Source organism: Trichosurus vulpecula, chromosome 8, assembly GCF_011100635.1.
Source record: "Trichosurus vulpecula isolate mTriVul1 chromosome 8, mTriVul1.pri, whole genome shotgun sequence".
Lineage (NCBI taxonomy): Eukaryota > Metazoa > Chordata > Mammalia > Diprotodontia > Phalangeridae > Trichosurus > Trichosurus vulpecula.
This window is the reverse complement of record NC_050580.1, coordinates 24,979,826-24,992,723: the sequence shown is the minus strand read 5'-3', so window position 1 is coordinate 24,992,723 and position 12,898 is coordinate 24,979,826. Positions and strand designations below refer to the sequence as shown.

Sequence of the window (12,898 nt, the reverse complement as noted above, 5' to 3'; positions counted from 1 at the left end):
TATTCCTTAATGAAATTGGTCAGTAATTTTATTTCTGTTTTAGCTCTTCTTGGTTTAGGCATCAGCACCAGAATTGTTTCAAAAAAGGGAGTTTGATAGGTCTCCTTCTTTGCCTAGTATTCCAAATTTAATATTGGAATTAGCTGATCTTTAGATGTTTGATAGAATTCACTTATTATAATTATATTCATCATTTCTTTTAGCACAATAATATTCCATTAATATTCCACATTCTTGTACTACAATGTGTTAACATGTTTTTTAATTGCTGGGCATCTACCTTTTTCCTATCCTTTGTTACTACAAAAATGCTGTGAATATTTTGGTGTGTTTATTTAGGCCTTTTTTCTTTTTGTCATGCATTGACTTCCTTGGGTAGGTTCTATGCTTCACAGTAGAATCTCTTTGTTTGCATTGTCTCAGATTGCATTCCAGAAAGGTTGACACAATGTATTAGTGTGCCTGTATTTCCACCATCATCAATTGTTCCCATTGTTTGTCTGCTTTACTAGGTTTTTGGGGTATGAGGTAAAACCTGGGAGTTGTATTCATCTGGCTGTGAATGCTTGACAGTTCTTTTGAAAATTGTTTGTCCATCTCCTATCAGCTGTCCTATCTACTGGCAAATAGCTTTTGGTCACATTTCTTAGTTATCTTTATCAAGGACCTTTCTCAGATCCTGATATCCAGTGAGCTCCTTGAGGGCAGGGCTCTCTGCTGCCTATTTTTGTGTCCCCAGTCTGGGGTACTGTGCCTGAGAACCTAGTAGGCCCTTAATGCTTATCAGTTGATCATGGATTTGATACAAGCCTCGACCTCTTCTCTTCTTAGCCTATTTGTATTCATTTTATACCCACTTCTGATTAACTTACCCTGTTATATGATGTCTGATTTTTAAAATTTTTTCTTCCAAATTATGGACAATTCTTCCTTCTTTTTTGGTATTAAATGTACAGAGATGAATATTTGAAGGGAGAGAAAGGGAATTATTTACTCTGGAGGAAGAGAGAAATAATTAAGGTACATTTCAGAACCGTGTCTTCCAGATTTGTAACCTTTCTGTTACCCGTGATTCCTTGCTCTCCCTTTATTATATCTAAAGGCTTGTCATGTCCATCATCTATTGGGGCCATCTTTATTTCTCATCTGGATGGCTGCATGGGCCTCCTGGTTGATCTCCCTACACCCAATCTCCCTCCCCACCACAGTCTGTCCTGCACTACAGTTGTCAAATGCTATTCTTCAAGCCTAGATCTGGACATATCACTCCCCTGCCCAAGAAGCTTCAGGGGCTGCCTGTAGGATAAAATACAAACTACTTTTAAGGTGTTTAAGTCCTTTACAAACTGATTCCAGCCGATCTTTTTCTTAGCTGTGTTTTAGTAAAATCAGGCTGTCTTTATAGTTGATTTTTTGTTTTATCTTGGATAGGACACATCATTTTAGAATGTCAGAATCTTTCTAGATCTTGGTTCTAGAGGAGAGATTGAGCTTTGCTTTACTTCAGTTCATACACAGGTCAAGGCATTACCCTGTGGAGAAACAATAGATCTTGTTTCTGTCATCTAGGGTGTAGCTTTTCCTTCCTCACATGCATATATTTCAAAGACATTCCATTTGGGCCTTTATCCACAGCATTGATTAAATGTGGAAAAAGCAAAATTGTACACTCAATACTTGTATAGACTCAGTTACAAAGGGCTCCTTAAGAAAACAAAAAAGCCATGCAAACAATTGAAAGTTTATGTAGTGCTCATGGTTAGGCCATGCCAACAGAATAAAAATGGAAATACTTCTGAAGTTATTTTACAGTTTTAATGCTTTGGCAATCCAACTATCAAATGTATACTTTATAACCCAATAAGAGAAAAACAATTTATTTAAAGGAACAAAACACATAGACTATAAAGAGAAACAACAAAAAAAGTAAGAATGAAAGGAATGACACTTCCATATCTCAAACTGTATTACAAAGCAGCAGGCATCAAAACCATTTGTTATCCATTTAAACTACATATGAATAAATCAATGATAGGGAGTAGACAAGCTAGAATTGGTAATAATAGGACATAATAAATCACTGAGTATATGATAAACCTTGAAAACATTAATTACTTAGAAAAGAACTCCCTATTTGATAAGAACCAGTAGTTAATTGGAAAGCAATTTGGCTAAAGTTAGACCAACATCTTATACCATATTCTACAATGATTCAAAATGGACATGTGACCTGAATATTAAAGAATGCCAGTAAAAAAAATTAGAAGAAAAGCACATTACAAATCTTTCAAAGTTATGGTTAAGAGATATATTCTTAACCAGGCCAGGGATAGAGCCAATTATAAAAGATAAACTAGATAATTTTGATAAAATGAGATTGAAAAGTTTCTGCACAAACGAAATGAACACATCTAGGTAAAGAAGATAATCAGTCAAGTGGGGAAGAATGTTTGTGTTAAATTCTTAGATAAGTGTTTGTTAAGCAAGATTTTTGGACAACTAACAAAAAGCCATTCCCCACTAGATAAATGGTCCCAGAATATGAATAAACATTTCTCAAAAGAAGAATTCAGCCACCTGAAAGAAGTTCCAGATCACTAATTATAAGAGAAATGCAAATCAAAACAACCCTGGAGTTTTACCTCCCACCCAGCTAAGGTGGGAGTAGTCAATGCTACAGGGGATATGGAAAGACAAGTATATACTAGTGGTAGAGCAGTGAATTGGTTGACCATTTTGGAAAGCAATTTGGAATTATACAAATAAAGTGACTGAGATATGTGTGACCCTTAAAACAGGTTCCAAGATCCCATGGTACACCAACATATTTATAGTATCACTTTTTGTAGTAGCAAAGAACTTGAAACAGAGTAGATGCTCATTAGGGAAAAGGATCTATGAATTGCAGTGTGTAAATGGAAAGGAATATATATATAAATATAAATGGAAAGGCTATAATATATATAATACATAATATATACATAAAATATGTGTGGAAAGACATGAACTGATGCAAGGCAAAACAATCACAGCAAAATACCTATCTACCCACAATGACTACAACAGAGTAAATGGAGAGGAGCATCACCACAAAATAATCACTCATTAAGTGCCTACTGTGTGCTAAGCACTAGGGACCTAAAACATGGCAAAACACTGTTCCTGCCACCAAGGAGCTTACAGTCTAATGGGGAAGACAGCATGCAAACAAATATGTACAAAGTGAGCTATGTACAGGATAAATAGGAATTGAGGGGGAGGCACTAGAATTTAAAGAGGTTGCCACGGAAATGCTGCAAAAAGCCAAGGAACAAGCCAGGCCCCAAAGAAGAGAACAGAAAGCACCCCTGCCCCTCCTTTGCAGAGATAGGGGAGGGTGAAGGTCCACATGTGTCAAACATGATAAATGTTATCAGACTTTTTTTTTCAATTTATTGATCTTTTTTTCAGGGGTGGGGTTCTTTTAAAAAAAATTAATTTTTTTTAAATTATCCAGTGGATTGACTCTGGGAGAAGGGGAGAAGAAATAGGAAGTTTAGGTGATGTAAAAAATAAAAGATATCAATAAACATTTATTTTTTGAAAATTAACAGCACAGGGGTCATGGCCTTCCTTCATCACGCTTGTGACTCTCCAAATTGAGATGGCTTTTAAAGTCACTGCTCTCTGAGATCTGTCCCCTTAACCATTTTTGATTTATATTATCCCCTTTTGTGGCAGGGTGTGTTCCCCCCATGGCTGGAGGGATCTGTCTTCCCACTCACTATTCAGACATGCAGCCCCATGACTCTCCTCTCCTCTTTCTGTGGGCAAATCAGGCCCAATAGAATTATTGTCTTTTCAGAGACTTGGATCTGTTTTTTTAAAATGCTTTCTATCATTCAAAAAATTGAATTTGAACATCTTATGGGAGTAATATCGCTTTATAGACCTTTAGCTATGAGCTTTATAAATGAATGGTAGATATAAAATAAATGTTAATGAGGAAACCCTCACAATATCTCACTACAGTAGAAACTCTATTGTCCTTTCCATGTCTCAGCTGATGCTTCTGGTTTTTAGCATGAATGTCAGAAAGAGGAGCATTTTACTGGTTCTTTTCCATTTTATTACTGTTGGAAATAGAGATAACGTACACTCTGCATTACAGTTATCATATGTGCTTCTTGTTTCGTTGCTCAGGTTAAGAGCTGCAAATAAAAGTCTCCCCCTCATATCCCCCTTAAACACCGGCTGGATTTTCATCTTATGGAATTGAGCTCAGTCATTATAGACAGCCAACTTTAACATGTTACTCATGTGAAAACTCCTGCATTCTTGACAGGAGTTTGAATATTGAAAAATCAGTCCTAGGAACGACTTCTTTTAGGCCTGAACTGGTCAGCACCATCAGAGCTGTCACTGTGCCCTGGGCAGGTGGGCCAGCTGAGCGCCACCGGGTTAAGGTGGATTGTTGGTGTTTTATCTGAACTTTTAGGAAACCAGAATCCGCGCAATGGATAAAGATCCCAAGAAAATAGCAAACCGCTTCTTCGTGATCAACCTCATGGCCGGTAAGGCGGTCACACAGACGTTCGCCGCCGAGAATCTGGAAGAGCTCCACAAGTGGATAGACGCCTTCAGACAGCACTTTTTTGACCTCAGTAAGTAGACATTTGGGGCTTCCAAGGGGCATAGTTGTGTGTAATAAATGCTGCTGCCAGGGGGCGCCCTGGTCCACAGAACACCAGGGTTGGGGGGGGGCGGGTCAGGAAGACCCGAGTCACTCACTGTATGACTCTGGGCCTCACTTTTCTCATCTGTGAAAAGCAAATAGTAGTACTAGTAATAGCAACAACTCACAAGACTATTGTGATGATCGAATGAACTTAGGTTTGTTGTGCTGCCTGGCGTGTTGTAGGTGTTTAATAAATGCTCGTTCCCTCCCTCTCCTTTTTCTTAAGATTGATTTACAGTGATTTCCTCAAAAATCCTAAGATCTTTCAATCAGTCAGCCGATGAACAAGTTTTTGGCACCTACTGTGTGCATGCACTGTGCTAGGCACTGAGGATGCAATTGGGAAAAGGAGCGTGCATTCTACTCAAGATGTCTGCATCCAAATAATAAGGAGATGCAAAATCTGTCCAAAATACACGAGGCAAATATGTTGGAGAAAGGGTTCTGGCTGCCGAGGAGAGCAGGAAAGGCTTCCTGGAGAAGATGGGTGTGAACAGGGTTTAGAAGGAAACAAGGGAATTCTAAGAGGCAGAGCTGTGGTAGATGGCAGCCTAGGCATGGGGGACAGCCTGTACAAAGGCGTGGAGGTGGGACGTGGAGTGTCAGGTGTGAGGAACAGTAAAAAGGCCAGTTTGGATGAACTGTGGATAATGTGTTTAAAAGGTTGGAAATGTAGGTTGGGGCCGGATGGTGAAGGGCTATAAAAGCCATGCAGAGTCGCTGATTGTTAGAGACAGGGAGCTATTGAGGTATATTGAGTGGGAGAGTAACCTGGTAAAACCTGTACATTAGGAAATTGCTTTGTTAGCTGTTTGGAGGATGGATTGGAGAGGGAGAGACTCGAGACAGGAAGACAAATCCAAAGGTTGTGAGAGGATACGAACCTGAATAAGGGTGGTGATCGTGTGAGCAAGGAGAAGGGTTCATCTTCGAGAGATCTGGTGGAGATCTGGTGATGGATTTGAATATACACGGTGAGGAAGAGTGAGTGGCCAAGTGCAATGCCAACCTGAGTGATGAAAAGGATCGTGGTGCCCTTGGCAGCACATAAGGAACTGCTGGATGGGGGGGGGGGAGTGGCGCTAAAGAAAGAATGAGTTCATTTGTGGGCATGTTGCATTTGAGATGCCTATAGGCATCCAGCTGGAAACAGGCAGATCTCAGGAGAGAGAGGAGGGCTGGTTTGGGAGTCATCTGCATAGAGATGATGGTGCTTCCACCTGTAGGAGCTGAGCAGAGAGAGAGAAGAGATGAGGACCCAGCATAGTTTTAGGGTCCACACAGAGTTAAAGGATGCTGTGTGGGAGATGGACCAGTAAAGGAGACTTAGAAAGAGCAATCAAACACACAGATACTGCAAGAGAGCAGTACCGCAGTCCCAGGAAAGAGTCAGTATCTGGGGGCAGAGGTCCGTCAATAGGGCCACAACCTTGAAGGAGGCGGAGAGGGACATGGATGGCCATCAGACGAGGTCATCAAGAGATCACTGGTAAAGTTCAAGAGTTGAGGGATGAGGTGGGAAGCCAGATTACAAAAGGTTCAGAAGTAAGTGAAAAGCGAAAGCAGCAGTGTAGACATCTATTTCTAACAGATTGCCTGTGGGAGGGTGGCTTGAGTCTCAGGAAGGTTTTTTCAACCAGGGGAGACTTTGGCATTTTTGTAGACAGCAGGGAAGGAAGCAATGGAAAGAAGAGGGGGTTTGAAGATGAGAGAGAAGAAGAGATGATGGGAAGAGTGAGGGGATGAGATCAAGGACCCATGTAGTGGGGTTGGCCTTGGTGAGAAAGAGTCTTCGTCCTGTGGCTCCAAGAACAGTGTTATAATGAGATTCAGGTAAACAAGATGTAATGTATCGCATTATCTAAGAGCCAGGATCAAAGAGTTATGTTTATAAATTATCCTCTTCAATCCTTTCACCTCCCTACACTCCCTCCGCAGTTACTCAAGAATTGCTAGTGTGTGTGTGTGTGTGTGTGTGTGTGTGTGTGTGTGTGTGTGTTAAGCTATGAACTCACCTTCTTTTAAAGGGAAAGCAATTCTTGTAGAAACTCTTTGGCCATACAATCCATGAAAGAAAGACAACTGAATACAAACAAGGCTTCTGTGTTACCACCTACTTGGGTACTGATGATAACCAATAGTAGAAAAGGACATAGAAATTCTAATAATCTTAAGGTTTGAGACTAACATTAACTCTACTTAGTACTCCAATTGGTGATTCTGCATTGAGCGATGAATAGACATAGGACTGGAACAACCAAATCCTATCAATATTAACATACATTACAAAGAGATAGCAGCTTAATAGAAATGTTTTTCACAGGTCCTTCTTAGAATGGCAAATAAAGAAGGTGTTGGAATTAGTTTTACCATGTGTCTCAAGGCAATAAAAAATACTATTTCAGGAGAGACATAGCTATCTTATGTTGCAGTGAGTTGAATGAGCATTTTCCAAAAAAAAAAAAAAAACCAAACCCAAACATGAAGTTAAAGTAATTTTTGTGCCAATATCTGTTGTAGAGGATGAGGACACAAAAATCCTTCCAAGAATTTGATAAGACTTTCTAAATTAAATCAACATCTACTTAATATCCAGAGACTCTGGTGCAAAGAAGGACATAGGGGAGGACTGTGAAAAGTGCCTTTGGAAATATACATCAAAAACAAGCAACAAATGGGGCAAAAATCATGTAAACTACACCAGAGTTTTACACATATCCTGAATGTGTTTGTCAGGAAGAAAGTTGGAAGGCACTGTAGGCATCAGGCACCAAACAAAATCACAAAAACCAATAGTGATTATATCTTAACACATGGTTACCATTGCCCGAATTGTTTGTGAATCAGATGTCCTGAGGTGCTCTGAGTATCGCTGCTAGAGTCCCCTCGGTGAGATCCATCATCACTCAGGAAGGTTTCCTTTTACTATCCACATGGGGAAGATCAGGTGGATGAAAAATGCTTGTTGACAAGTGGTTGATTTCTCCCCCCTTTCCCCTGAAAATGGGCTGATTCAAAATATGTTATAATGGGAGGTAAAAGATATTTCAAACAGACAGCATTGAGGAAGGGAGTCCCATGACAAAGTCCGGCCTGTTTGAATGCAGAGTAGGAGAATCTGGGGTGAAGCTGGGGGGCGGCAAGGTTGTTTGGCTGGAATACAGAGGAGATCAATGAGGACGAGCCCTGGACCACCTGAAGCAGCGTGTAACTTCCCAGACACGACGCAGCCAGCTCTCCTCCTCCTACTGTGCCATTTTGGACCCAGGCGGTTGGCCATTCGCAGAGGCTGAGGCTTTTCTGTGTTGTCTAGAGACAGTAGAGCGCGGCTAGGTGGCGCCATTGTGCACAGAGTGCTGGACCTGGAGTTCAGTAGACTCATCTTCCTGAGTTCAAATCCAGCCTCAGACACTCACTAGCTCTGTGAGCCTGGGCAAGTCACATAACCCTGTTTGCCTCAGTTTCCTCCTCTGTGAAATGAGCTGAAGAGGGAAATGGCCAACCCTTCCAATATCTCTGCCAAGAAAACCCTACGTGGGCTCTCTAAGAGTAAGACATAACTGAAACAACTGAACAAAAAAGAGTCAGTAGGGAGCCTCTGGGGGCACAGGGGTGAGTCAGGGAGGTTGTTTGGGCACCTTCCTTCCCCACTGCCACCCCTCTTCTTCCGCCCTGGCCCAGCACTGGTCCACACCTCAGCCAGGAAGTGATGAGGGGCTTGGGATGATAGCCCATGTTATCAGCTAGGGCCTCCTGTTTATTCTGCACAATGGAGGCTGCTGCTTCTGTGTGAGCTCAGCATTTGTATCTTCATATTTCTTAGGGGAGATTTGGTTTGGATATTAAGATGCAGCCGCCCACAGCCATATGCACCAATTTTATTTCCTTGCCAGAATATCGGCGTTCAGTTGCGAAGATTCAACCAGTCAACATTTCACCTAAATTTATGCTTCTCTGACTTTAGTAGAATTTGCTGTTGTGAGGGGTACGGTGGGGAAGGTGGTATTATGTTCCAATTTTGAACAAGATGAGTATCTTTTACAAAATTCAGCCAGCAGTTTAACAATGAAACTCCTTCAGCTAATCGGGTGCAGTAAAAACGCTGCACTTCAGAATCTGTCGAGAAAGGCAGCAGAGACATCCTGCTTGGCTTGTCCACAATCTGTTTCATTATTTTCTCATTAGACTAGAGGTTGATTTGCAGGGGGGGGGAGGGAGGGGAGCAGCAAGCTTTTATGTCTTTATTTAAAAGAGGGGGAAAGTACCGGGTCTGAGATCCCTGGAGATTTAAACTTGGCTTAGAGCACTCTTGAAGGTTTATCCTCGGAATTTTATTCCTTTCATAAATCGCTGTCTTGCTTGTTTCCATATCTTTACCATATACCATACTTAACAGGCTGTAATAAAATATACTGAAAGATTTTTTATTTTCTTTATTTACTTGAGGTGAATGGATTAAGAAGTTATAACTATATTAATTAACCTACTAGTGTTTTAGAGCAAAACTTGGAAAACTGTACAGATAACTCGTCTGAAAATGAGATGTCTTTAATTTCTTAAAGCCAGGAAAACCAGTCAGACTGGATCATGAGCGTGGATATTGAAGACATAATAAAATGCAGGGAACTGTAGGCCATAAATCAGTCTTAAAAAGTTCCATGCTTTTGTACTGCAGTCGTTTTCCTGGTCGTGTGGAGGACATAAACATTGTGCCTGGCGACGACTGAATCTCTTTATATTGGATAATTAATAGCATTTGCAGTGATGGGCAGTGATGTTATCTGTACATAGTAGGTCCTCAAAAAGTACTGCAATGAAGGAAAAAACAGACGAATGAATGTATGTTACTGGAGCCCCGCCAAGGGAACTCAATCTGAGGGTTTGATTTTAAAATAAAAGTTTTGAAAGAACAGTTAATCTTTCCCAAGCTCTTTAAATTTAACTTTCTCCAAGATTAGATTTTTTCAGATTCCAATGCCTACTCATTTTAAAATGTCTCTCCTAAAACAAATTTGCTCAAGTTAGAAATAGATTGTGGGATATCTATCCAATATTTTATTAATAACTGGTTTCACTTAAAGAAAAGAGAATTCATTTTCCAACATTATATGGCTGTCAAAAGAATGGTAATCATCTTAGATAATAGAACACTTGTTTGTTAAATTGGCAATTCTTATTTCTTAGTTACATTTTCCCAAATTAAAATCATGCCTCAAAACTACCAGGTTGTTGTTGCTTTTTTTTTTAACGTATTTTCAGCTTTCAGGTAATTTCATCTCAGATAATTTTTACATTTGATTTTGTCTTAGACACTGAATTCATTACGTAAATGAACATCTCCATATTTTAACCGGGAATTAAAGTAGTGGTTCCTGTCCTTTTAGTAAAGAAATAAAACATTTGCTATCCTAAGGTCATAGCTTAATATCTGCACAGGGGACTTTTCCTCTTTTTAAAAAAATTATTATTCTGTTTTTTAAATATTGTCATTACATCAGGATTTGAGTTTTTAAACTAAGAGTAAGGAGAGTCATGGGCTTCATGCAAGTTTATTTAAAGGTGATGTTTTTCAGGTTTACTCACAAGTCAAATTAAATTTACTGGCATCTGTTAAAAATAAAATATATGGATTTGCATTTATATTTTAGTCTAGTCTGTCTTTTCTTTCTCAGGCCAATGGAAGCATTGTTGTGAAGAACTTATGAAAATTGAGATTATGTCACCACGGAAACCACCTTTGTTCTTGACAAAAGAGGCGACCTCAGTCTACCATGATATGAGTAAGTGGGATTTGTCTTTTCCAAGCTGCAGGGTAACAAAAACAACATTGTCTGTATTCAAACAGCTTGTTCTATTGACATTAAAATGCTGAATTTTTTAGGGGCCGTCAGAATGAATGAAAAAAGACTATGATTACATCCTAAGGAGTTCATGTTTAATATATGAATTAATACAAAATTAATGAATACACATTTTTCATAGCTTGAATGCTTAAGATCAAACACAATTTTAAGGCTTCAGTATGAATAAAGGTACAGGGGAAATAAACATTAACTGAGTAGCTGATGAAAATTTTGAAAATGAAAGCTTACAATATTCCAAATTACAGTCATGTACTGTAATTTTTTCTCTTTTATTAAATTCATTTTTAAGTGGTTTTGGAAAATGAATATTAATGAACGGAAAGCTTTCATCTTTGGCCAAAGAAAATTGCAATGTTTGGTACTTGGGAAAGTTTGAAACTTCCAGTCTCATTGATATGCCAATCGCCCATATTTTGAAGGGTATTTAAGACCTAAGCTTTGTGAGTTTGCAGCCCTATTGTGAATAGACAGGAAATCACAACTACCTTCTGTTTTAATCTATCCTCATCCCCATGCAGAATGTTTGAAAATACTCCATTTTGTTTAAGAGTAAATATTCAACCATTATTTGTGCTCTGGGGACTTTCCTTACAGAAGGAGGTAGATAGATGTGAGTGGGGAGGCCTCACTCTGGTGTCTCTGGTCTTTTCCCTCTGGCAAAGTCGATTGCAGTCTAGAGGCCAAATGTTTATTCAGTCACAAGAGTATGAAATTTGGTAATGCCGACCAATGTGGAAATGGAAACATGACCCTCACTCAGAAGTGAGGTGAAGCTTTTCAACCTAGAGTCGTTCATGTGTGTATAGAAATCTCTGAATGTGTATGTGTGTGTTAATATATGCCTACATACACTCTACAGATATACTCTCTAAAATATATGTAATCTAAAAATATATATACACACATTAATTGTGTGTATATATGTCTATGTGTATATATAACATGAGATATATAAAATATATTATACACATGTATATGTGCAATATATAAGCATGTGTATAGTATATATAATATATAATGCATGTATATATTATGTATGACACATATTGTAAATATACATATTTGTGTGTATGTATGTGTATATATAAATATGTGTGTTATGTGTGTGTGTGTGTGTATACATATATGCATGTGTATGCGTGTGTGTGTGTGTGTGTGTGTGTGTGTGTGTGTGTAGGCAAAGACTTCCAGATTGGTGAAAACATTTTGGGAGCAGTATTAGTTTGGGGCATTACGTCCCGTAGCAGCGCTCTGTATATGCATGAGTAAGAGCACTTTTGACCAGATGCTTCCAGTAGAATTGTATTGATTAAGAAACATAGAGCCATTGCATTTAGACCTTGAGCTGAAAGGGACCATAGAGTGCATCTATTCCAGATCCATCCCATTACAGATTAGGAAGCTGGGACTCACAGATGTTCATGAACATAAATGGAATTGTTTTATTTTGATTTTTTGATTTTTTAAACTTCATTGTCTTTTATCACAAACATCCTAAAATGATTTAGTTTCATCTAAGGTGATATCTAAGATCCTTCCTAGCTCTTAAAGTTAGGAAATGAATAGTCAATCTCTAGTGAAAAATTATTGTAACTTTGGAACTTCATCACCATTTTTCCCCCTTAAAATCATTATAGGCATTGACTCCCCAGTGAAACTTGAGAGTTTAACTGATATAATAAAGAAGAAAATTGAAGATACTGATGGGCAGTTCCTCATTGGTGAAAAAGAATCACCGCCCCCATGGGATGCACTCTTTGATGGGACTCATCAGATAGTCTTCCAGAAAAATGTTGAGGTGTCTCAAACAGATGGACAATTAAGCAAAAATGATGAGAAGAGGAAAAAAAGGCAGGCACCTCTTCCTCCTTCAGATAAGCCACCACATAGTGTGAAAAGACAGACAGAGGCAGACCAGTTGGACAAGGAGAACGTCTGGGAGAAGACAAGCTTTGTGTCTCGGGCCTCCTCTTTTGATACATCAGTTACACAAACCTATGGCTTCACCTCGTCAGCTGCTTCCCAGTGGAGATAATAGTTTAATTGGTGGTAAGATCTTGGGCTCTTCAGGTACGAAACCAGATGTAAAGGCCAAGCCAGTGCCAACTCCAGGACAAAGCTCTATCCAAGACGTTCTGGACCCAAGATCTTGGTTGCAATCCCAAATGTAACTCTTAATACATGGCTTAACAAAAGCCAATGTTGGTTGCTTATTTGCCATTCTGGCTTGTTGCTTCAGAGACTTCAAGATGTGTTGCTGCTTAATGTGGTAACTATTCATATTGCAATGGATAGTGATTTACATCAATGTTTTATA

The 12,898-nt window shown here is 39.2% G+C and overlaps 1 protein-coding gene across 1 annotated transcript in view; it reads left to right on the top strand.

Annotated features, from left to right (window-relative positions):
* RTKN2 (rhotekin 2) overlaps window positions 1–12,616 on the top strand; it is a 74,041-nt gene extending 61,425 nt beyond the window's left edge. The window contains exons 12-14 of the mRNA XM_036736459.1: window positions 4,478–4,643; window positions 10,390–10,497; window positions 12,219–12,616. Coding sequence (XP_036592354.1) covers window positions 4,478–4,643; window positions 10,390–10,497; window positions 12,219–12,616 — 672 coding nt within the window. The remainder of the gene's footprint in view (window positions 1–4,477; window positions 4,644–10,389; window positions 10,498–12,218) is intronic.
* Window positions 12,617–12,898: the final 282 nt, after the last annotated feature.